This window comes from Bubalus bubalis, chromosome 1, assembly GCF_019923935.1.
Source record: "Bubalus bubalis isolate 160015118507 breed Murrah chromosome 1, NDDB_SH_1, whole genome shotgun sequence".
In the NCBI taxonomy this organism is placed as follows: Eukaryota; Metazoa; Chordata; class Mammalia; order Artiodactyla; family Bovidae; genus Bubalus; species Bubalus bubalis.
The window spans coordinates 16400438-16426594 of NC_059157.1; the positions used below are offsets into that span (position 1 = coordinate 16400438).

General features: G+C 42.8%; 1 protein-coding gene across 4 annotated transcripts in view; it reads left to right on the plus strand.

Annotated features, from left to right (window-relative positions):
- FUT10 (fucosyltransferase 10) overlaps positions 1–26157 on the plus strand; it is a 140882-nt gene that overhangs the window by 69940 nt on the left and 44785 nt on the right. For 3 of the 4 annotated variants that reach the window (XM_045163897.1, XM_044934118.2, XM_044934030.2), the window contains 2 exons: positions 3597–4432; positions 12874–15214. In XM_045163897.1, coding sequence (XP_045019832.1) covers positions 3597–4432; positions 12874–13098 — 1061 coding nt within the window. In that variant the 3' untranslated portion in view covers positions 13099–15214. Of the gene's footprint in view, positions 1–3596; positions 4433–12873; positions 15215–26157 lie in introns of those variants that run through there. The other variant, XM_025278826.3, reaches the window with a different exon arrangement.

Sequence of the window (26157 nt, forward strand, 5' to 3'; positions counted from 1 at the left end):
AAGCACCATTTGCCAGCATGAATTGTATTCCTTCTGTGCTTCTAGTTGTGATTTCCTTTACAGGGGGCACTTTAGTGCTGAAGATCTATTTGTCAGCTAATAAAGGGACGAATGAATTAGTCAGTATTCAGGAAACACAAAATAACCCAGAGAAACGGAAGTTTGAATCCGAAGTTGTTACCTGTAAGAGCCAGTGAACGTGGCTGTACAAAACGCCTGAACCAGTCACATGCAAGTTAGTCACATTTGTATAGATTTATCATAGTTCAATTGATTTTCTTTTCTTTAAATACCCCGGTTCTGACTCTTGTTACAGTGGGCGTTGCCCTGGAGTCAGAGAGAGCTAAATAACTCAGCTGTTTCCTGACCCACATCCAGTGCCTGTGTGCCTGCTAAGTTGCTTCAGTCATATCTGACTCTTGTGACCCCATGGACTGTAGCCTGCCAGGCTCCTCTGTCCGTAGGCTTCTCCAGAAAAGAGTACTGGAGTGGGTTGCCATGCCCTCCTCCAGGGGATCTTCCCTACCCAGGGATCGAACCTGAGTCTCTTATGTCTCCTGCATTGGCAGGCAGGTTCTTTACCACTAGCGCCACCTGGGAAGCCCAAACCACATCCAGGTACCTTTGAGAAATTGTCGGTTGTAATATCCTCAGAGAAGTATTTTAGGTTTGTTATGGTTGTAACTTTAGAATTCTCGAGCGTTTACAATGATAAGCTGTAAGTGTAGGGGAGGAGCTTGCTGGGCAAGATGACATATATTTTTTAATCTTCCTCAGAGAATTGTAGTTAGGAAGAATTTGATAAAAAAAAAACACACAACTTATTTCAATGTGGTGTGTGTGTGTGTGGTATAATGCAAGGTATAATGAGCCTGGAAGCCCTCACCTCCTAGTTAAAATGAATGAAAAGCTCATTATAACTGGTTCCGGACACACAGACTTCGATATTGGCTGTGACGAGGTCTCAACATGTTTCCTTCCTCTTGTACTTTACAGATGCACACAAGCAGTGATGAGAATCAGGCCCCTCCATGCTCTGAAGCGCTAGTTGTGTCCTTCTGCTTCCTCGCTCTGCAGTTTGGATCTTTGCCATGGTGACTGCAGGGTGAGGCGATTAAGAGTCACCCGTGTGCCAGGTCCCAGCAGCGGACGGCCCCTGGTGTCTGAGTCCCTCACTCAGAGCACTTGTGCCTGATCATTAACTCTAAACCCGCTTTCATCTTAACCATATCGCCTCCAGCCTCTAATTGTACATCTGGATCCCTGCCCTCTGTGCCTATGGATTAGAGTCTGGATCTTCCTCTCCCAGGAAAATGGCCTTGATTCTCTGCTGTGCCTTCTGTGGAAGCTTTATGTTCTAACTCAAATGTATGGGCTCAGTGCCCATCATTGGCCACTTGACCGACTTAGAACCTTTGTGAGCAGCTGCCAGTTCAATGCAGTAAATTGCCTTTCTTCTCAAGCTCTCTTTCATGTCCGATGTTTGTCTGTTACCCATTGCTGACCATCCGGCTCTACGTGCCATTACGGTTCAGGCGTGTGTGAGTATTCTTTTATCTATTTATTTGCATCGGGTCTTAGCTGTGTCACGTGGACTCCTCTCTAGTTGCGGTGCTTGGGCTCAGTAGTTGCAGCAAGGGCTCAGTTGCCCTGCTGCCTCTGGGATCTTACTTCCCCAACCAGGGATGGATCTGAGCGCCCTGCACTGGAAGGTGGATTCTTAACCACTGGACCACCTGGGAAGTCCCCTGAGTATTCTTTTCGCTTCTAAAGGACTTGTGTAGTAAATGCCAAGAAAACCAAGATAATGACCATTTTTCGATGGTGGTCTTTCATTCCTCCTCATTGAGAATAAAAGCCTGTTATCAAGACAGTAATACATAACCCTCAGCAGTTTCTCTGGGGCTCAGTATACATCCTCCAGCATAAACTTCTTTGATCTTTAATTGTTTAAAAGCCTCTCTTGATTAATTGATTTCTCATTGATGTACTGTTTGCACCAAAGAGTATGTGTTTATTTGAGAGGGTGTGCACTGGCATTACATAATTTATTTTTATGAATTCTACCAGAGAATAGGTCTCATTTTTCTGGAAGAATTTATTTGGTGTGTTTTTTCCCCAGTGGATGCTAGAAGATGGATTTTGTGTGTGTGTGTGTATACCCTTTTCTTGCATTAAAAAAAAAATCAAGTCGCTGGGCCAAAATATCACCAGTGTCTGGAACACCTTAGAAATTATGTTATGTATTGTGCTATTGTCTTAATTCTTCTTTCTCAGTTATGGAAGTTACTTCTTCCTGATTGGGTCTCCACCCACAGTCAGGAAACAATGGTTTACCACATCCATCATTTCTGTCTGCACATTATCATGTTTCAAAGTTTTCCCCCAATTACTCCTCTGGAAGCTAGAATCACTCACAGTTATAATCCTGTTACGCCTTCTTTATTTCATGATGTGCTTGTTATTTCACATCCATCCTTCAGCGATCTGTAACACAGTGCTATCATCAGCTCTTAAGTCTTTAAAAGCCTCTTATCTACCATTTTGACTAAGACTGATTCACTGCACTTTGTTGAAAATCGATCATTTTGGATTTAAAAAAAATATCTATCCCGTGTATTTGTTCTGGCTACTTTTGCATAATTTCCTTTTTTTTTTCTTTTCCATTTAATCAATCTGCCAAACTGGTTTGCTTTCCCCTTTTTGGCTTCCTTTTTCTTTTCTAAGAATTGTCTCTCTCTTCATTTATCCTTCCCTCTTTGGGTAACGCCTCTGGAAAGAAAAAGCCAGTTGCAGGAGGCAGTGGAATAAATTCTTTACTCCCATTTCTCTTTTCATAAAATGAGAGGGAGGGTCCCTTTCCTTGGTGACCCTCCCTATAAGCAGTTTCTAGGAAAAGACTCTGAGGCTGGGAGGGATTGGGGGCAGGAGGAAAAGGGGACGACAGAGGATGAGGTGGCTGGATGGCATCACCGACTCAATGGACATGAGTTTGAGTGAACTCCGGGAGATGGTGATGGACAGGGAGGCCTGGCGTGCTACGATTCATGGGGTCCCAAAGAGTCGGACACGACTGAGTGACTTAACTGAACTGAGGTTGAAAGCTTCATGATTTTGACTGTTGGGCATTTAAAAAACTATTTATTTATGTGTTTATTTTTGGCTGCGCTGGGTCTTTGTTGCTATGTGTGGGCTTTTCTCTGGTTGCAGTGAGCACAGGCTCCTCTCTAGTTGGGATGTGCGGGCTTCTCATTGCAGTAGCTTCTCTTGTCGGGCGCACAGGCTCTGGGGCACTGGGGCTTCAGGAGTTGTGGCTCCCAGGTTCTAGAGCTCAGGCTCAGTATTTGTGGCGTGTGGGCTTACATGCTTCACGCCATGGATCTTTCCGGACCAGGGACGGATCCCATGTCCCATGCATGGGCAGGTGGGGATTCTTATCCACTGCACCACCAGGGAAGCCAGGCATTTTGCAGGCACTGTAACAGGCTTCTTATTTATAGCCTCAAGCTCTTCTGTGTACTAGTCTTCCCAGGTGGACTCAAACTGTAACACCAGAGTTCTTTTGGACATACTAACATGGTCTTTTTTTCTCCTAGGTACTGATTTTAGCATAGATAGCTTACCTCTGCCTCGGAAAGCCCATCACGACTGGGCCCTTTTTCATGAAGAGTCTCCAAAAAATAATTATAAGCTCTTTCACCAGCCAGTCATCACCTTGTTCAACTACACCGCCACCTTCAGCCGGCACTCCCACCTGCCACTAACCACCCAGTACTTGGAGGGCACGGAAGTCCTGACGTCACTCCGATACCTGGTCCCCTTGCGGTCCAAAAACCACCTCCGGAAGAGCCTCGCCCCGCTGGTGTATGTACAGTCTGACTGTGACCCGCCCTCAGACAGGGACAGTTATGTTCGAGAGCTGATGACATACATTGAGGTCGATTCCTATGGCGAGTGTCTGCGAAACAAACCTCTCCCTCCACAGTTGAGCAACCCGGCCTCGATGGACGCCGATGGCTTTTACAGGATCCTCGCCCAGTATAAGTTTATCCTTGCTTTTGAGAATGCAGTGTGTGACGATTACATCACTGAGAAGTTCTGGAGACCTCTGAAACTGGGGGTCGTCCCTGTGTATTACGGATCCCCCAACATCGCAGACTGGCTTCCCAGCAATAGAAGTGCTATCCTGGTATCAGAATTTTCTCACCCTAGAGAGCTGGCGAGCTACATCAGAGCGCTGGATCAGGATGACAGACGCTACCAGGCCTACATAGAATGGAAGCTGAAGGGCGAGATCTCGAATCAGCAACTTCTCACCGCGCTCAGGGAACGGAAATGGGGGGTGCAGGACGTTAAGCAGGACAACTACATCGATGCGTTTGAGTGTATGGTGTGCACCAAGGTGTGGGATAACATTAGGCTCCAGGAGAAGGTAAGCAGGTCCAGGTTTGGCAGAGAGGTGCTGGGATGGCCGTCTTGACGTTCTCTACTGCTCCCCATTCTTCTGTTGCAGCTGCCCCATCACTGTTCCTCATTTTTATCAGAGAGGCCAGGCTCTGCGGGAAGGATGGACATTTCATTTCTATTTGAGGACTGCCGTGAAGTTTACTAGTCTGTCCTGAAGGCTTTAAATTCTTCTGTATTGTTTCTTCTGGAGGTTACCACACTACAGGTGCTGGGCAGTGATGCATGGAAGCTGCAGGGGAGGCATGAAGGCCAAAAAATTTTAAAAAATGGCAAGTTCTGAATCTCATCCACATTTTCAGTCTTTCAGCCCAGTGGTCCCCAGCCTTTTTGCACCAGAGACCAGTTTCATGGAAGACAATTTTTCCATGGACCAAGGGACAGCGAGGAGAATGTTTTGGGAAGACACAAGTGCATTATATTTATCGTGCACTTTATTGCAATTATTATTGCATTGTAATATATAATGAAATAATCATACGACTCACCATAATGCAGAACCAGTGGGAGCCATGAGCTTGTTTTCCTGCGACTGGAAAACATCTCAGGGTGACAGGAGACAGTGGCAGCCACTCTCCAGGGCTAGCAGCGCCACTTCAGCTCCACCTCAGATCATCAGGCATTAGATTCTTATAAGGAGCACCCAGCCTAGATCCCTCTCAGGTGCAGTTCGCAGTAGGGTTCGCGCTCCTATGAGATTCTCACGCCAGTTGAGTTGGTCTAGTCAGGTGCCGAATCGCTTCAGTTGTGTCCTGCCCTTTGTGACCCTGTGGGCCATAGGCCAGGCTCCCCTGTCCGTGGGATTCTCCAGGCAAGATTACTGGAGTGCGTTGCTGTGCCTGCCTCCAGGGGATCTTTCCGACCCAGGGATCAAACCCGTGTCTCCTGCATTGGCAAGCAGGTTCTTTACCACTAGCGCCACCTCAAGAGCTGACCTAAATTGGGTTTGCAGAACTTCTCTGGTAGTCCAATGTTTAAGACTCTGCCTTCCGTTACAGAGGTGAAAATTCCATCCCTGGTCAGGGAACTGAGACCCCACATGCCACGGGGTGTGGCCAAAAAAAGAGAAAAGAGAGAGGTTTGTGTTGTTACTGTTATGTTTAGTGCTCTACAGCTTCAAATTATTCCAGTATTTATAATTACAATAATCAATAATTAAATATTATCGGTATTAACTATGAAAGTTACCTGTGCTTACAGTGGGACCTGGCACAAAGTGGCTTTTCTCAGTCTTTCTGCCTGACCCTCAGCTTCTGGCAGGTCCTGTATTGCCGGGTCACAGAGGAGGTCTCCCTCCTCTTGCGCCTCCATCGGCAGTAAACTGCTGTGGCTTGTTGCTCAGCGACGGGCTCGCAGTGTGGGCAGGGTGGGTTCTTTGTTTTCTTGGCAGCATCAGGCTTAGGCAGGTTTTTGCATTCCTGGAACTCAGGAGTGAAGCTTTCTCAGTGTTCTTGCCTCTCCTTCAAGCCAGACTCTGCCTTGTATCTGTGGTTGGTTTGGATGGAAGAGAGTTCTGTGTCCCTTCAGGGGTAGGTGACCTCTGGTATCATGGTGGGATCCTAGATCCGGATTCATTTCCAGCCTCCCCCCAGACCATGAGACAGATGAATTTTGCATAGGGGAGTGGTAGATTTTCATCCCTTGGATCTGAAGATAAAAGGTTTGCTCCTGCTTCTTCAGTGTCATAAGACTTTTTCTCTTTGTGAGGGAAGGTTCTGGGGAGATGGAAGGGGCTTCCTGACGTTCCCCTCCCTACCCCAGGCCAAAGAAGGAGGCTGTTTCCAGTGTTCTGCCCTGGACCCAGTCTTATTCCTGGGCATCTGATGGAGGTACATGGAAAAAGCTTTGGGGACTTCCCTGGTGGTTCAGTGGTTAAAAATCTGCCTTGCAATACCAAGGATGTGGGTTCAATCCCTGGTCTGGGAACTAAGATCTCACATTCTGTGGAGCAACTAAGCCAATGTGCCCCAATTACTGAGCCTGCATGCAACTAAGACCCAATGTTGCCAAATAAATAATAAATATTTTTTTTAAAAAGAAGAGCTTTTGAGTGAGTTTACCTCTTTTTGGTGTAACCCACCTACATAGCATATTGAAAAGCAGAGACATTACTTTGCCAATAAAGGTCCGTCTAGTCAAGTCTATGGTTTTTCCAGTGGTCATGTATAGATGTGAGAGTTGGACTGTGAAGAAAGCTGAGTGCCGAAGAATTGATGCTTTTGAACTGTGGTGTTGGAGAAGACTCTTGAGAGTCCCTTGGACTGCAAAGAGATCCAACCAGTCCATTCTGAAGATCAGCCCTGGGATTTCTTTGGAAGGAATGATGCTAAAGCTGAAACTCCAGTACTTTGGCCACCTCATGCGAAGAGCTGACTCCTTGGAAAAGACTGTGATGCTGGGAGGGATTGGGGGCAGGAGGAGAAGGGGGCAACAGAGGATGAGATGGCTGGATGGCATCACTGACTCGATGGATGTGAGTCTGAGTGAACTCTGGGAGTTGGTGATGGACGGGGTGGCGTGGCGTGCTGCGATTCATGGGGTCGCAAAGAGTTGGACACAACTCAGTGACTGAACTGAATTGAACTGAACTGAGCTATTCTAAACTAACATGATAGCCCATACCTATAAGGATTTGTTAAAATTTTAGTTGATTTCTTGTTACCTACTTTGTGGTAGCCACCTCCTTCTCCTGTGTTCTGCAAAAGGTGAAATTGAGCCTGTGTCCATCTTTCCTGAGATGAACACATCATTTTGGGATTCAGTTCACTTGGTTGTTGTTTGATCTCAGTTCCCTGACGAACTCAAGAAGAGTTATGAATTTGTAGGTAATCTGACTTTTTCCTTATTGTTAAAGTAGGAGCCATGTTCTTCTTGGAAGCAAAATATTTATTAATTGTAGTTTAGGAACAGCTTGTTTTTCTGCCCAGGACTTCAGCTGGAAAGGCAATTTGGGATGCTGAAAGTTAGTTACTACTAAACGTGTCATAACTATTTCATCAGACACACTTTCTTCAGGTCACACTGTGAGACATTTCTGGAAGAACACTAGAGCTAAAAGAGTCCATTTCACAAGATTCCTTTCTCTATGATGTCACCTTAAACGGGACTTTATCCTACACCATTGGAAGAACTCTCAAGTGGGCAGGCAGGGAAAGAGGGTATTACCACTGACTTTCTCATGTAGACAGTTACACAAGGTTAGGGTTGGGAAGGCCACTGAAGATTGTGTGGTCAGTACAGATGAAACTGGTGTTTCAAATATCACGACCAAGTCATCTGCTAATTTATGTTACATTTCCAGGGCTGGTGATTTCACCATTTTTTAGGGTAGCAAATCTTATCTTTTGTTAAATTTCTACGGTTATACCGGTCTTTGTATTGAACCAAGACTTCCCCTTCTATGGTTCTTTCTTAGCTACCCACTTCTAACTCTAATGCGGTGAGATACAGCTTTGCATATGCGACCATCAGTCAGGAAAGATGAGCAATGGCCTTTCCAAAGCTGTTTTGTAGTAATCAATTGGGGTCCTCCTTATTTGATACTGGTCTTGCTCCAAATACAGGCTCTCCAAAGTCATGAACTCTGGCTGTAGTAACCCAAAGTTTGAGCCTGCATCTAATCCTTTGAACTTTGAGTTGGTATTTATTTGGCTATGCCAGGTCTTAGTTGCAGCATGCAAGAAGGATCTTCACTGTGGCATGTGGAACCTTTAATTGTGGCATGTGGCATCTAGTCCCTGATCAGGGATCAAACCCAGGAGCATAGAGTCTTAGCCGCTGGTCCATCAGGGATGTCCCTGGATGGGTATTTAGACTCCCCAGATTGTAAGTCTTAGCATTTTCTTGTGGTTTGCCATTTGGATTCCTGTTCTGGTTTTCTGTGCTCAATTTTGTCTTGGTAAAGAATCCTTACGCTTGTTCCAGGCTCTTGGAAGCCAAACTCCATGACCATCTGTGACTAGTTATCGAGAAGAGAGAATTTAGGCAACCCTATCCTTCATGCTCTACCAAACAAGTTAGTTCACTCTTCCGTTTGTAATCTCTTTAGATGCTTCCAAACAAGCTTTATGTTCACTCAAAGTCATCTCTTTTACAGGCTAAACATCTCTAGTATATTTCAGATTGGTTTTTCTGCTCTGCTTTCTAAATTTGCTATGGATGAAGAGTAATCATTGCAAACCTGACTATTATCAACTCTAATATCTTCACATTAAAATGTTTTTTAGGACTTCCCGGGTGGTTCAGTTGTTAAGACTGTGCTTCCAATGCAGAGGGTGTGGGTTTTTTCCCTGGTTGAGGAACTGAGATCCCACATGCCACGTGGTGTGGCCAAAAGATAAAAAAAAATTTTTTAAGAAAAAGACACACAGGTACATAGGTTAAAGTATCAGTTAGTTCTGCAAAGTTAGTAAAACAAAACAATCTTCTACTTCTTTTTTCTTTTCTCCTTCCCTAGAAGGCAGCCACTTACCACCGGCCATGTGCTATACTCAATCATGTCCGACTCCCTGAAGCCCCATGGACTGAAGCCCACCAGGCGGCTCTGTCCATGGGATTTCCCAGGCAAGAATACTGGAGTGGGCTACCATGCCCTCCTCCAAGGGATTTTCCCAACTCAGGGATCAAACCCCACATCTTCTGCATCTCCTGCATTGGCAGGCAGGTTCTTTACCACTGGCGCCACCTGGGAAGCCACTTACCACCATACTTAACAAATTATTTTGGTTTTTACTCAATGTTTCTAACTAACATGCTCTTATACACAATTTTTTTTAACACCCACTGTTTATATGATCATGTAACTTATGTAGAAATGAACCATGTAGTATAGACCATGATTTATTTTCCTTACCTGTACAGCTTTTGGTTTCCCTCGAGTTAATAACTGTCTTATTTCTTGTTTGTTTATTTTATACTTTTACATAACTAATTCAATCCTTGTTGATTGTTTAAACCTCCTTTGAAGATGTCCAGCTATACCAGGCATTCAAGTCATTTCATCTTGTTGAATAAATCTCTCCTGGAGCCTTGTGACATACATTAGGTACATCTGGTTGCCCTCTACACTGTGTAGAGACCACTCTGAGATCTCCCTTCCCTAGCATTTTGGGAATTGCCTTTCCTGTCTTTTTCTTTTATGTTGACACCTTTGCTTCTTGTATGTTTTTCTCCTTTTCTCTTAACTTTCTTTTTATTTGGTTGATTGTACCCTCATCTGAAAAGATGATGCTGTGAAAGTGCTGCACTCAATATGCCAGCAAATTTGGAAAATTCAGCAGTGGCCACAGGACTGAAAAAGGTCAATTTTCATTTCAATTCCAAAGAAAGGCAATGCCAAAGAATGTTCAAACTACCGCACAATTGCACTCATCTCACACACAAGCAAAGTAATGCTTAAAATTCTCCAAGCCAGACTTCAATAGTACATGAACCATGAACTTCCAGGTGTTCAAGCTGGATTTAGAAAAGGCAGAGGAACCAGAGATCAAATTGCCAACATCCGCTGGATCATAGAAAAAGTAAGAGAATTCCAGAAAAGCATCTATTTCTGCTTTATTGATTACACCAAAGCCTCTGACTGTGTGGATCATAACAAACTGTGGAAAATTCTTCAAGAGATGGGAATACCAGACCACCTGACCTGCCTCCTGAGAAATCTGTATGCAGGTCAAGAAATAATGGTTAGAACTGGACATGGAACAACAGACTGGTTCCAAATAGGGAAAGGAGTACGTCGAGGCTATATATTGTCACCCTGCTTATTTAACTGATATGCAGAGTATATCACGCAAAATGCCAGGCTGGATGAAGCACAAGCTGGAATCAAGATCGCTGGGAGAAATATCAGTAACCACAGATATGTAGATGACACCACCCTTATGGCAGAAAGTGAAGAAGAACTAAAGAGCCTCTTGATGAAAGTGAAAGAGGAGAGTGAAAAAGCTGGCTTAAAAGTCAACATTCAGAAAACGAAGATCATGGCATCCAGTCCCATCACTTCATGGCAAATAGATGGGGAACAATGGAAACAGTGAGAGACTTTATTTTTGGGGGCTCCAAAATCACTGCAGATGGTGACTGCAGCCATAAAATTAAAAGACTCTTGCTCCTTGGAAGAAAAGCTATGATCAACCTAGACAGCATATTAAAAAGCAGAGACATTACTTTGTTAACAAAAGTCCATCTAGTCAAAGCTATGGTTTTTCCAGTAGTCATGCATGGATGTGAGAGTTGGACTATAACGAAAGCTGAGTGCTGAAGAATTGATGCTTTTGAACTGTGGTGTTGGAGAAGACTCTTGAAAGTCCCTTGGACTGCAAGGAGATCGAACCAGTCAATTGTAAAGGAAATCAGTTCTGAATATTCATTGGAAGCACTGATGCTGAAGCTGAAGCGCCAATTCTTTGGCCACCTGGTGTGTAGAACTGACTCATTGGAAGAGACTGTGACGCTGGGGAAGATTGAAGGCAGAAGGAGAAGGGGATGGACAGAGGATGAGATGGTTGGATGGCATCACCGGTTTGATGGACATGAGTTTGAGCAAGCTCTGGGAGTTGGTGATGGACGGGGACACCTGGTGTGCTGCAGTCCATGGGGCCACAAAGAGTCAGACACGACTGAGCAACTGATCTGAACTGACCCTCATATAGCTTCTTGACAAAGGGTGTATGGGGGATGTCTGAAATGTCTTTATTTGATTCTAACATTTAAGCTATAGTTTAGCTGAATGTAAACTACTAAAATGGACATTAGTTTTGTTTGTTTTTTTGTTCAGAATTTTGAAGGCATTTTGTTATTGGCTTTCTTTAAATTTTTTTTAACTTTTGAAAGGATTACGGGTTGATAGAAGGGTTGCAAAGATAGTGCAGAGTGCCAGAATTCTGTTCTAATGTTAATATTTTACCTAACCATGCACATTTGTCAGCACTGAGAAACCAATGTTGACTGTTAATACTGCAGTGAGCTGCAGTACAGACTTGAGTCCTATTTCTCCAGCTTCTCCACTCACATCCCGTGTCTGTCCAGGATCGGATCCAGGATGCCAGATTGTAGTTGCTCCTCATGTCGCCTCAGATGCCTTCAGTTGTGCCATCTTTCTTGTTTTTTAATAACTGACATTTTTGAAGAAAATCAGTCAGTATTCTGCAGAATGTTCCTCTGTAGAGTTTCTCTGATGTTTTCTCATGTTGACACTTGGGTTTTGGATTTGGCGGAATAAGAGCACAGAGGTGAAAAGGACCTTCTCATTGTATCATATCAGAGGATGAGTGATATCAGCATGATGTGTTACTGGTGATGCTGTCTTTGATCACCTGCCTAAGGTGGTGTCTGCTAGGTTTTTCCTCTGTGAAGTCACTAATTTTCTTTTTCCACTGATCTAGTCAGTAAATCCAGCCCACAGTCAAGAAGAAGGGAATTAAGCTTCGCCTCCTTGTGGGAGGAATATAAACTACTTTGAGGATATATATATATATTTTTTTTTTTAATTAATTAATTATTTGGCTGCACTGGGTCCTAGTTGCTGCATGTGGGGTCTTTGATCTTCATTGCAGCGTGCAGGATCTTTAGTTATGCCAAATGGGATCTAGTTCCCTGACCAGGGATTGAACCCAAGTCTCTTGCATTGGGAGAATGGAGTCTTAGCCGCCGGACCACCAGGGAAGTCCCTGGACATATGTTGAAACCACCACAATAATTAGTAAATAGATGGGTGGAGATATATTCAGGCTATGCAACTTTTATTTTTCTCCTTAAAGTTGTACTTCCTAGTGTTAATACTCATCAATGAATTTCACCACTGCTTTTTAACTTCTAGTCTTACTGTCCAGAAATCCAAAACCATCCTAACTTCTGACCTTCCGAATTGATCTTGTCCTCTTAGGGAGTTTGTAAAGTCTCTTCCTTTTCTTCTGTGTTCTAAAATTCCATAAGGATGTACTTTGGCATGAATGGATTGAAGGATTGAATAAGACAGTCTGTGAAGCCCACCGAGCAGAGTATCTAATGCATGTGTGTTCTGTGCGCTCAGTCACTGTCGTGTCTGACTCTTTGAGACTCCATAGACTGTAGCCCCCCCAGGCCTCTCTGTCCATGGGATTTCTCAGCAAGAGTACTGGAGTGGGTTACTGTTTCCTCTTCCAGGGAATCTTCCCGACCCACAGATTGAACCCATGCCTCCTGCATCTCCTGCATTGGTAGGCTAATTCTTTACCACTGAGCCACCTGGGAAGCCCATCTGGTGCACAGGATATTCTCAATAAATTTTAGATACTTTCTTTCTCCTTTTAACTCTTCAGCAGTGTGACTATGGAGACTCCATGGAGTGAAGGTACTTGTTTTAGGTACTTACGGAGCATGAGACTTGTGCCAACTTACATTTTTCATTCTTCCCTCTTTCTCTCAATGCAGGGCTTACCACCCAAAAGATGGCAGGCAGACGTTACCCACCTGAGCTGTCCAGAGCCTACAGTGTTTGCTTTCTCTCCCCTGGCCCCACGTCGGCGCTCTTTGCGAGAGATGTGGATACCAAGCTTCCAGCAATCCAAGAAAGAAGCCCGGGCACTCAGGTGGCTGGTTGATAGGAATCAAAACTTTTCAACTCAAGAGTTTTGGGCCCTAGTATTCAAGGACTAATATCCAAAAAGCATTAGAGTTTTACTTTCTAGGTTGCCTTGCTGTTTGAATATAATAGCTGCTCTGTTGACGATCCATTAGGATGAGAATAAATGGCTGCAGTACTCAAGTGAGCTCTGTCCAATGATAGATATGAATTACCCTTAGAGGTCGCTTCTCTATTTTTTATACTAAAAAAAAAGCAAGTATCGGGTTGGCCAAAAAGTTTGTTTAGGTTTTTCCATACCATCTTCTGGAAAAACCTGAATGAGCTTAACATTTCTTACCAAATACTAGTCACCTTCAGAGTGCACATCTAGACCCGTGTCCTTGCCATCCTGTGTGGAAATTCACCCGCTGCAGAGTGAATGTTTTCCTTGCTGCGAGGAACGAGGTCCTGCAAAGAAGGCAGAGGTGTATAGCTGCGGGTTCTTCCACTCCCCTCGCTGTCTGCATCAATGGGTATTTGGCAAGCCCAGTGTCCTGACGCTGAGCCTGAACAGGAAATGCATTAGAACTTGGCAGTGAGAGTTGCCATCTGTTGATTGCCAGGGGTGTGAGTGTGTCATGAAGGCTACGTGACATTGATCCGCTGTTGCGTCAAGTCTACAGTACGTAGTGCGTCTCTGTCTCCCGCATGCTCTCAGCCACCCCTCCCACCTTTCTTACCATCACTTTGCCCTGTATCCTCCCCTGTTCCTCTCGTGAAGTCATGCCTCCTCCTTTGATGTTTTGAGCGATGAGTTGTTCCCCGAGGTCCCATGTTCCACTGAGCAGAATAGTACCTCGAATCCTATGAGCTGGGCTGCATGGTCTGTGTGTTTGGATCGTGGTGAAAGCGCGTGCCTGCTAGAACTCCCGTCGTGTGGAAGCTGACTTGTCTTAGGGTGATGTACACCCTGTGGTGGGCAGCCCTTCATTTTGGGAGCATCCCCCTTCATTTCTGACCCTGTCACAGAGGAGTTTCAACTGTCTTGTCTGGAGCTTCCGCTGAAGCTTTATGAAAGAGAGGGAGAAAACACGAGCTCCCATTCTCTTTTCTTGGGAGCCTGGGAAGTCTTCTAGATGACTTTTGAGCCTGTTGCCACTTGCCGTGTGCTGGCTTTGTAGTGGAAAGACATAAGCTGCACAGGACAGAAAGGGTCCTGGTACTCATGTGCCTGACGTGGTATAAGGAGAAAGCTGAGGAAGGCACCCTTGGCACCAGCTGCCCATTTATCACAGGCCGGTGTCTTTTGGTGCCTGCCAAGGGCATCTCCTGTTCGCAGGTCTGTCTCTGGCTATGCCAGAGAAATAAAGATGAAACCAGAACATTCTTTCAGAGGCAAGAGGCGTTACAAGGCTTCTCACCTAGGACTGGGTTCTTTCCATCCCAGCTCTGCCATTAACTAAATATGATTTTGAACAAAGCTCTTGACCGCCCTGGGCCTTCATTTTTGTGCCTAAGAACACATACATAATTCTAACGTCATAGATCTTTAGTTCCTTCTGATTACAGAAATGAAAATGCTTGAGAAACTCAGAGGGAATATGGAATGATGAGCTGTGACTCTAGAGGAAGAAAAACCTGGTTATAGTCCCCCCTCTTCGATGTGCCATCTGTATTACCTTGGCCAGGTTACTTGGTCTTTTAAAGCTTGGGTTTGCTCACGTGTCGTGTTTGCTGTCTGTGCAGTCATGATAATTAAATAAGTTTGTGTTCATGAACTTCCCTGGTGGTCCAGTGGTTCAGCTCCGCACTTCCAATGCAAAGGGTGCAGGCTCAATCCCTGGTCCTATGTGCCACGCAGCCCAAAAGTAAAAATAAATAAATAGATACTTTAAAACAGACAAATAAATAAATCAGTAAATAAGCTTGGGAGGTTATACAGCCAGCCCCGATAGGCCGTTAGGAATACTTGGAACTTTACTATTACAAAATCCTTAATTAAAAAAAAAAACTGATTGAGTAGGTAAAGATTTTAGAGACCATCAATGTAGGTAGCGAGTGACATTAATGGTTTTAAAGCAAGGGCATTATCCCAGGAGCCTCACATAAATCGCTTCTCATATATACAGAGTAAACTACGATAGAGCAAGTTGACTTAATGGTGTTCTTGATGAAGTAATAAAAATGACTCATTTTATAAAACCTTGACCTTTGAGTATATGTCTATTTAATATTCTGTGTGACAAAATGGGGCATATGTATAAAACACGTTTGCTGTACACCAACGCACACAACAGGAATCTCAAAGAGAAGCACTTGTGTGATTGTTCGAGTTGTGAACTGAACTTTTCCGTGGAAAACCGTTTTTGCTTAAAAGAACATCTGGCAAGCTGTGGTTGTTCAGTGATGGATTTTGTCAGTCATCTTCATGGGAATGTAGTGAGCCTGTCACTTTAAGAGGCTTGATCGACTTTGTTGCCAATGATAAAACTTCAGCTTTCAAATGAAATAACTTCATTTGTAAAATTTCTTTTTAGATTCCTCATATAAGAGATAGCATATGATGTTTCTCTTTCTCTATCTGATTTGCTTCGCTCAGTTTGACAATCTCTAGATCCATCCTCAGTGCTGCAGATGGCATGATTTCTTTCTTTTTAATGGCTGAGAAATATCCCCTTGCATAGATATACCACATTCAAATTTTGGAAAATGAATTTCCGCCGTTTTGAACTTGACAGCTTCCTGATATTGGAGACTTTGCTTAGGAGGCTAACAGATGTTACTTCTGACATTGAATGGCAACAGAGATGATGGTGTGTAAAGGTGTTTTTAGTTTATTTCTTTGTTTTTATGACTTAAAGGAAGAAAGCAATATATTATATACTAGAGAGATAGGCATTTGTTTTAAATAATTTTTTTTGGTCGAAGAGTTCCATCAGTGAAAATGGAGTTTACAATGGATATTTTAAAAAAATAACTGTCACTTAAAAATTGAGGTGAGATAAAAGGTAATCAGAGCTTTCCATGTGGGAAATAAAGCCTTTGGGTTTTTTGTTTTGTTTTGTTTTTTTTCAATTGGGAAATCAGAAAAAAAATGTTTAAAAAAACAAGAAAAATATTTTTTAAATATATTGAGGAAATTATCATTATTTGGGTCACTCAGAATGTCAGGCTGCCTGGAATTTATTATTTTACTCAATATTTTTTTTATTGTGCACCTAATATGTGCCAGAAATTATTCTGGGCCAAGGGTCTACAGCAGTGAGTGAAACTGATAAAACCCTTGCTACTATTAGAGCTTACTTGCTAATTCTAGAAGTGGATGAAAATAGAAATGCCTTAAGAAAATACAAATCACTTCCAGGAAGTTTTTGTTTCTTTATTCTGTTAGAGCCCCATGAGATGGAGTTTACTTCCTGGATTTCTGCTACTCTGTTTGAGACATGAGATGTGATATAAACAGATTATATGGATAGGAGTGTATTAAATGTGCTATATTGACAAGATGATTCAAAGTACTGAAGGTTCGACTTTGGAGTGAGTTGGGAAGTCTGGAAGCAAATTCTTTCTCTGTTCTTTTCATTTTTTTACTCCATTGTTTTATTCCTGTTTCCTAGAAGAAGAGGCATTTGTCCTGTTGACATTGTGTGATTTCCAGCAAGAGTAAGAACTGACTTGGGAATGGCAGTTAACAGGAGTGAGCTCACTGGGCAAGTGGTCCTGCCGGGAGGCTAAACTCCATCTGTTCACCTTCAGGACAAGGGCTGGGGCAAGTCAATATCTACTTAGTTGCAGCGCCTGACAGAGTTTTACCTTCCAAGCGGCCTTCAGTCATTGTGTATGTAACTCACGCACCATTCATAAGAAGACTCATTTCACCACTGAAATGATAATATCTGCTAGTCTGAAAGAATGCAGGTCACTTAGATGAACATCTTTGAGTAGTATATATAATCACAGATTCTACTTCCCGTTTTCATGGTCTAACCTCTCAGCTTCAATATGTCTTTAGCCTGGAGGTGATGAAGTGGAAAGAAGAAAATGAAACACGTCTTCTCTGACAACCCCTCCCTGGTTTGTTTGTTGGTTTTTGCAATAACTCTAGGGATGCCATTGGAAATATATTTTGATAATCTTTTTTCTTTAATTGAACTATAGTTGGTTTACAATTTATGTTAATTTCTGCTATATAACCAAGTGATTCAGTTATATATATATATTCTTTTTCATATTCTTTTCCATTATGGTTTATTACAGGATGTTGAATGTAGTTCTCTGTGCTCTACAGTAGGACCTTGTGGTTTATCCATTTTATATATAATAGCTTGCATCTGCTTATCCCAAACTCTGAATCCATGTCTCCTCCATCCCCTCCTTCATGGCAACAAAGTCTGTTCTCTATGTCTGTGAGTCTGTTTCTGTCTTCTGAATAAGTTCATCTGTGTTGTATTTAAATTCCATGTGTAAGTCATATCATATGGTATTTGTCTTTCTCTGATTTACTTTGCTTAATAATCTCTAGGTCCACCCATGGTCCTGCAAATGGCAGTATTTCATTCTTTTTCATGGCTGAGTAATATTCCATGTGTGTATATATGTGTGTGTGTGTATATATATGTATGCATATGTATATAAAATATCTTACATCTTCTTTATGTCTTCAGCTGTTAGTGGACATTTACGTTGTTCCCATGTCTTGGCTATTGTCAGTAGCGCTGCTGTGGATATAAGAGTACATGTATCTTTTCAAATTATGGTTTTTATCTGAATATATGTCCAGAAGTGGGATTGTGAGATCATATGGTACCTCTATGTGTTGTTTGAGGAACCCCCATACTGGTTTCTATAGTAGTGGCTACATCAGCAATGTTAGGAGGGTTCCCTTGAGAAAAAAACATTTTTGAGATAAGGAAGGTGGAAGCTAATTTTAAAAGACATGTGCTTTTACTTCACCTAAGCTAGTGAGGCAGAACATAGTAATTATATACATAGCTTATTAATACTGTGTCCCTAAGAAATGACAGATCCAACTTCAAACCCAAGATTGTTTGTTCACATTCTTTTTGCCATACTCTGTCTTCTCCCATGGCAGGACAAAGAGGTTCTTTGTCCTTTACAGTCCTTCACTGCAATTCATTTCAGTGGCTTTGAGAAAAAGAAAATGTCCCTTTCCCCACTGATAAGGAAAAATCTAGTTCTACCCTTATAGCCTTTAAAATAGGTATGGAACTCTTTACTAGTGGAGGGGAGCTTGCGTCATTCTTGTAAGTCAATCTGTTTCCTCTTCAGAAATGTTCTTGTGATATTGGGATTATAATTGATTTGCTTTGTATGTACTGGGAAGTGAAACACTTGGGAAATCTCATTGTTGTTGTGGTGTTGTTCAGTCACTAAGTCGTGTCCGACTCTTTGCCACGCCATGGATGTAGCCCACAAGGCTTATCTGACCATGGGGTTTCCCAGGCAAGAATACTAGAGTGAGTTGCCATTTCTTTCTCTAGGGGATCTTCCTGGCTCAGGGATCAAACCCACGTCTCCTGCATTGGCAGGTGGATTCTTTACCACTGAGCCACCTGGGAAGTCAGCAGGAAAGCTCATATGTTGGCCTCAAAACTTACTCCCATTTTTGGGAAGGCCTCGGTTTGCTGGTATTGTGCCTGATTTGTTAGAAGAGGCTCATGCAACTCTGTCAACATGAATCCTTTCTCTTTCCTGTTGTGAGAACTGACAGAGCAAAGCTCACCAAAATAATGACATGTTTATGCTAACATCAAAAACTCAAAACAAAATAGTTTGGATCTTGTAAGTGACACCATAGTAAACCATGATCATGGGAATGGAAAACCAGCTTTGAGGGTGAAAGAAAAGAGCTTATGATGTCCTTTCCTGTGTCCTGCTTATTATGCCCAACTCCACTCTGCCCATACAAGTCGCCCATCTAAGAAACAAAGGTTCCATTCATCAAGGCTGTGCTCCTTCTAATTTGAGGCTTATCCAAAATTTCCTTTAGTTTTGCAATTTTAGGGGATAATGTGGCTTCCCCCAAATTCTGCCCCCATCTTTTGGAAAAGCAATACCTCCAACTAAATTTTATAAGATGCTCTCACATTTTCAAAAAGTGAAGGGGAATGCAGATGACCAGGAACAGAGGGTATGGGCGATGAAGGAGAGAGGTGGTGCATGCAGTTTCAGAGGAGATGGCAAAAGAGCATCAAGCTGGTGAGACCAAATTGTACGCTGAGGCTGCCGCACATGGTCCTAGTTCCAGAGAAAAAGCCTTTCTACAGGTTTCTTTACAGAGGCCAGCATCTCCGTTTCGATTTCAGGAAATCCCCAAACAGGAAATGAGATGTTGCAGGCTTTAGGCTTTGGGGACAGACTCACGAGAGAGATAAATTTCAGCAGCCTAAAAACTGCTCTTCTTGGCTTCTGAGGACATGTAGCTGAGCCAAGGTGAACCCCGCTTCCTCCTCCTGTCCATGTCCATGGCTCAAGCGCCTGGCATCTATCTCAGCACCCATCACCCCAGAACCAGTGTTCCCTACACAGCCCATGTTCCTCCCCTTGACACGGGAATCTGCTCACCTTGCACAAGCCTGGAACAAACTGGTCATTCATGGGCATCTTTAGGAGAAAACAACCCCTAATCTCGTGTGGACTGGGAAGAGTCTGTCTTGGCAGGCGCGGGAGAGGGGCTGCTGTAGAACTCAGGGCTGAAGCAGTCTGACCTCAGTGCTGGCAGCCTCTGCGATGACCTTGGAAAAGATCTCATGTCAACTTGATCAGAACCTCCAGACAAAATGCGTGAGTTCAGCCAAACATTTGGATGTTTCCGACGTTTGACTGTTTGCCATCGCGTGGAGACAGTCTTCATGGCACTAGACTTTGATTTGAACCTCAAAGAAAGCAGTTGAGAAGGGGTCCTTCTCCACTCCCATTCTCTCCTTTTCCAGCACCCCTGTAAACAAACTATGGGAGTGTAGTTGGGCCATGCAGATATAGCAAGCTCTCATACGATTCACATATTACTAGAGTACAGTGGAGGTGGGTTTAGGATAATTTGGAGATGACTGGAAAGTGGCACTAAGTCTGGGACCTTGACCGTGTCACCAGGACTTGCAGAACCTTCACGATGCTGATCAGGGCTCGCTGCTTCCCAGTGAAACAGAGAGCGTGGTCTCAGGCAGTGCCCAGCTCCCCTCACGTCTTGGGTTTAATGTGTCACAGATTTCTGCAGGGCATTGCCCAGTGGGATAACGGATTAATCTGAGATCGTCATTAATTGTTTGAAGCCTGTTATATGGGATGGGAGGGTGGTTTCAGTGTAGATGTAATTTGAGAATAGCCAGGGATGAGAGACAGCATTGCTTGTTTTCTCATCTCCTGTGGACTTCAGATCTTCCAAGTGAGCCTGGCAATTATCTAAGGAAGAAAAGAGCGACATGTGGTTTTTCCCAGTGGGGGCTTTCATTGTCCACTGGGGTCCCTGTGTTTACTGCAGCTCAAGGAAACCATGACAACCGTATTTGTCTCTATTTCCTCTCCCCTCGATGCTTCTGGTTCCATCTGTTCAGTACTCACCAAGGAAGTCAACATTTGGCCTCTTTTCTCATTATAAATAAAAGTATGCTTATATGAGTTTGTTTTGTAAGAAATATAGAGGAAAATAAAAATGGAAAAGTGGTGTGTGGCTTTGATAAATTGTTCGATACCTTCTCTACACCTCCTCTTTCTTAATTTTCACTGACTTGTGACATGTTCATTTGATTTGTCAGAAGGTGCCTTTGCGGTGTGCAGAGATACCCAAAAAACCTGCTTTGTAGGTATATGTCTTGTTGATGAAAATAAATGCCTCCTCGGTTTTCAGTCACAGTGGCACATCTCTAGATCTAAGCATATTTCTTTCACTTCCAAAATCGCAGAGGATGGCAGGTGGTTTTTACTTCTAAAGCTTTCTACAAGCTCTTAGAAAGCTCTTTGATAAGCCCCGCACAAGAAGACAGTAACTAAGAGGAAGAAATATATGGCTTCACCCCAGTAGGACATCAGTGGGATCCTTTTTTTTGTGGTGTAGGATGCCTTTTATATTTGAGTCCCACTGATGGAATAGCCCAGGACAGAGCCATCCTAGGTCAGGGGTCCTGGCTTGTATCTAGCGTTCCCTTCACTATTAACTACCTTTATGACCCTGAGCAAAGCATTTTACCTCATACGAACCCCAGTTCCTTCATATGTAAAATGAAGCAAAGCTAGATGACATACAAACCCCAAAGAGCTTCAGAATGGCACGATTCTGTTTCATGGCTGAGCACTCAAGGCTGTTTGATGACTTTGTGAGTTTTCCTCTCCTGCTCGTTCAGTACAGTTTTTGCCTGCATGCTGTGGCTCCGGCCCCTTGATCTTAATGAAATGGAAATCGAGATCTGTCCTCATAAACCTGTCTGTCAGATCACCAAAACTACACAGCTGAGCATCCTCTCTCTTCCTTCCCTGCCCCCTCTCTCCATGGCAACACATCCCACTTAGTGACCTATTCCTTTATCATATTTGCATCAGTTCCTTCCTTCTGCCACTGCTTTGTGGCACACCCCACTGACCACAGTCTACTCCCCCCAAATTCAGGCACCCCACAGATCTCTTCCAAGGTCACGCCCCACATCCTTCCATCCGGAAGCCCAAATGACATTTGCATAACCTTTCCCCAGTTTATTTAGATGGTGTCAACTTTGTAGTCTGTTCACTTTGGGGCCTTTCTCTCAAGAAAAACTTTTTTCTTGTAAATCTAACACTCTGTAGCTTAATATCCTTTCTAGCCCCTCATTTCCTTTGGGATACATACTCTTCTGATACAGCCCTTACCTGACTTTCCAAGCTCACCTCTTAACGTCTCACTTGTTAATATGCCCCTGTGCTCTGTTGTACCAAACTAACCATATGTTGTCTAAACACTCCATGCTTTCTCCTCACTTCTGCATCTTTGTGTACACTGTTTTGTTTCCTCTGCTCCAATATCAATTTGATGAATCCCTACTTACGCTTCAAGACTCAGCTCAAATGACTTCCTCATGAAGCCTTCCCTAATACCCTCAAAGATTACTATTATTGTCGCTTCTTTCCCTTCATTGCACATTGTACATTTCTCCTTGTAATCACCAAGATTACCCTCCAAAGTAGAAAAGGAGGGAACAGTACAACCCATTCCCCAGCTCGTCTTAACAGTTGACAGGTTAAGCTCATACTACATGTATGCCCATCCCCATGCCCGCAGGGAATGAGGAAGAACACACTGAAGAGTCTTCGACCTTTGGGTCTACCTTCCAGCTCCTTTAAGAGTTTCAGTGAGGAGGTGAGCTATGCGAGTCTCTCCTGCCACATTTCACGAGCATCTTCCTCTCTGGTTTCTCTCAACTGGTCTGAGACTTAGCATCTTTACTTTTTGTTCCGCGCTCAGGGTCCTGCTTCTTCTCTGCAGGTGAGTGTCCTTGCACTGCCAAGCCATCGGCTGGATGCCGACGGAGGAAAAGAGGCTTCCCTGATGTTCCGGACTATGTAGCATCTGCAACCCCATAGGCACGTTCTGTAGATTGTCCTGCTAAAATATCATCTGCCGCCTGTTTCCTTCTCTCATCCTAGTCTGATAGGCATCTGACATCAGAAGGAGAAAAGTCAGATGGGAAAAACGTATCCTGCAATGTCTATAAAAGGACTTCCTGTATGATCATTTTAGTGATCTGTTTACATGTTTGTCTCCTGTAGACTAAGTATCTCTAAGATCAAATGGTGTTTTTCTTTTTGTATATATCCCTAGTGCCTAAGAAAACTCAATGAATGAATCTCATTTATGAATTTGAATACTGTTTATAAATACATATTGGCAAAGTTAATGATTTATAAGTAGCATGTTCTTCCTTCATTTAAAACTTGCTCATGAGTGAGTTAAATTATGAACATCTACAAATATGTTTGAATTTAAAACATTTTCCATTTAAAATTTGCAATAAACATTGGCAATATTTTCATGTGCTGATACTTCTAATTCAAGGCATTAGCCTTTAAAATAGAAATTAAAGGCAAGCCAAGATAATTGATTTGAATAATTAATCTGCCAAGTCTTATTGCTGCTGGTGAACATATATATATAATATATATATATTTAATGTGTATATATATATATATAAAACATATAGAGGTAGGCAATATTTGGAGAATCACGGGAACTTTAAAAAGACCAATCACAGAATAGCTCAATCACAGAAAATGCAACCAAATAGTATACCCTGTTTTTTTAGCACATTTGAAAAAGGAAGTTGGGTGTCAGTTCAGAGTGCTGGTTGCAGAGATCAACCTTGTTCTCAGGGGATGGAAAAACCTGGATGGGTCCTCTTGTTTCTGTACAGATGGTGGAAGGTCCAGGGGAAGGGACACCTGAAAATCATCTGGCTTTTGATAAATGTTTGTTGAAGAATTGATTGTATTGCTAGGTGTTAGAAAGTTGGGTAAAGTATTCAAGAAGTCCTTTGAAGACATACGTGCCTTTTAAATGAAGATAGTGCAGTGTAATTTTATATTTTATGGAGAGATTGCACTCCTTTATCAGAGGTCAAAATGTTTTAGCAGAAATATAGATCAGTAGAACAAAATAGAAAGTCCAGAGATAAATCCATGTGCCTATGGACACTCATCTTTGACAAAGGAGGCAAGAATATACAATGGAGAAAAGACAATCTAACAAGTGGTGCTGGGAAAACTCGTCAACCACCTGTAAAAGAATGAAACTAGAACAATTTCTAACACCATACACAAAAATAAACTCAAAATGGATTAAAGTTCTAAATGTAAGACCAGAAACTATAAAACTCCTAGAGGAAAACATAGGCAGAACACTCTCTGACATAAATCTCTGACTCTGACAGCAAGATCCTCTGACCCACCTCCCAGAGTAATGGAAATAAAAGCAAAAATAAACAAATGGAACCCAATTAAACTTAAAAGCTTTTGCACAATGAAGGAAACTATAAGCAAGATGAAAAGACAGCCTTCAGAATGGGAGAAAATAATAGTAAATGAAGCAACTGACAATTAATCTCCAAAATATACAAGCAGCTCATGCAGCTCAATACTAGAAAAATAAATGACCCAATGAAAAAGTGGACCAAAGAACTAAACAGACATTTCTCCAAAGAAGACATACAGATGGCAAACAAACACATGAAAAGATGCTCAACATCACTCATTATCAGAAAAATGCAAATCAAAACCACAATGAGGTGCGATGTCACTCTGGTCAGAATGGCTGCCATCAAAAAGTCTACAAACAATAAATGCTGGAGAGGGTGTGGAGAAAAGGGAACCCTCTTAACACTGTTGGTGGGAATGCAAACTAGTACAGCCACTATGGAGGACAGTGTAGAGATTCCTTAAAAAACTGGAAATAGAACTGCCATAAGACCCAGCAATCCCATTGCTGGGCATACACACCAAGGAAACCAGAACTGAAAGAGACATGTGTACCCCAATGTTCATCACAGCACTGTTTACAATAGCCAAGACATGGAAGCAACCTTGATGTCCATTGGCAGACGAATGGATAAGAAAGTTGTGGTACATGTACACAATGGAATATTACTCAGCTATAAAAAATGCATTTGAGTCAGTCATAATGAGGTGGATGAAACTGGAACCTATTATACAGAGTGAAGTAACTCATAAAGAGAAACATCAATACAATATATTAGCGCATATATGTGGAATTTAGAAAGACAGTAACAATGACCCTATATGCGAGACAGCAAAAGAGACACAGATGTAAAGAACAGACTTTTGGACTCTGTGGGAGAAGGCGAGGGTGGGATGATTTGAGAGAATAGCATTGAAACATGTATATTACCATATATGAAATAGATCACCAGAGCAAGTTTGATGCATAAAACAGGGCACTCAAAGCCGGTACACTGGGATAACCCAGAGGGATGGGATGAGGAGGGAGGTGGGAGGGGGGTTCAGGACAGGGGGACACATGTACATCCATGGCTGATTCATGTCAATGTATGGCAAAACCCTTACACTATTGTAAAGTAATTAACCTCCAATATAAATAAATTAAGTTCAGCTCAGTTCAGTCGCTCAGTCGTGTCCGACTCTTTGCGACCCCATGAACTGCAGCATGCCAGGCCTCCCTGTCCATCACCAACTCCCAGAGTTTACCCAAACTCATATCCATTGAGACGGTGATGCCATCCAACCATCTCCTCTGTTGTCCCCCTCTCCTCCTGCCCTCAATCTTTCCCAGCATCAGGGTCTTTTCAAATGAGTCAGCTTTTCATATCAGGTGGCCAAAGTAGTTATTTAAAAAAAATGTCTTGGAAGTTTTCTCTAACCAGCCTTCCTTATGATGACCTTTGCTTGCTTTGAGTGACTAATATGGGCTGTCTCTTCTCTGCTTTTATATAATGTATGTCTATATGTTTCCTTATTATGTGCTTGGTTGCCCAGTCATGACCAACTCTTTGTGACCCCATGGACTGTAGCCCACCAGGCTCCTCTGTCCATGGGGATTTTCCAGGCAAGAATACTGGAGTGGGTTGCCATGCCCTCTCCAGGGGATATTCCCAACCCAGGAATTGAACCCAGGTCTCCCACGTTGCAGGCAGAATCTTTACCATCTGAGCCACCAGGGAAGCCCATATTTCCTTAGGATATTCCCACATTGTAGCTCATCTACTAGATTATCTTATCCTAGGGGTCCATGTCTTTATATTCATTCATAGCTCAGTATAAATCTATGTTTCAAACATTTTTCCTGTGGCTGTCTTGTGATTTGATTCTCAGACCAACTTTCTAAAGTGAACACAGTATTAGCTCTGATTTTTGCAGATGGAAAGACAGATGCAGAGTGTTGAGTAACTTATCCAAAGGCACACAGCAAGTGGCTGAGTCAGATATGTTAATAGATCAGAGTTCATGATCATTCTGCAGTATGCTTTTAAAGAAACAGATTATTCCAGAGGATGTACTTAGAGATCCTTTAGCTGACAAAATGGACAGGCAGCGTGTTTTGGAGTCATGGGATTGTTGTATTCATGTTGTCTAAATATTATGTCTATTTCATGTTAGTCATGCATGGAGTGTATAATCCAAGGCTCTGCTTTTAA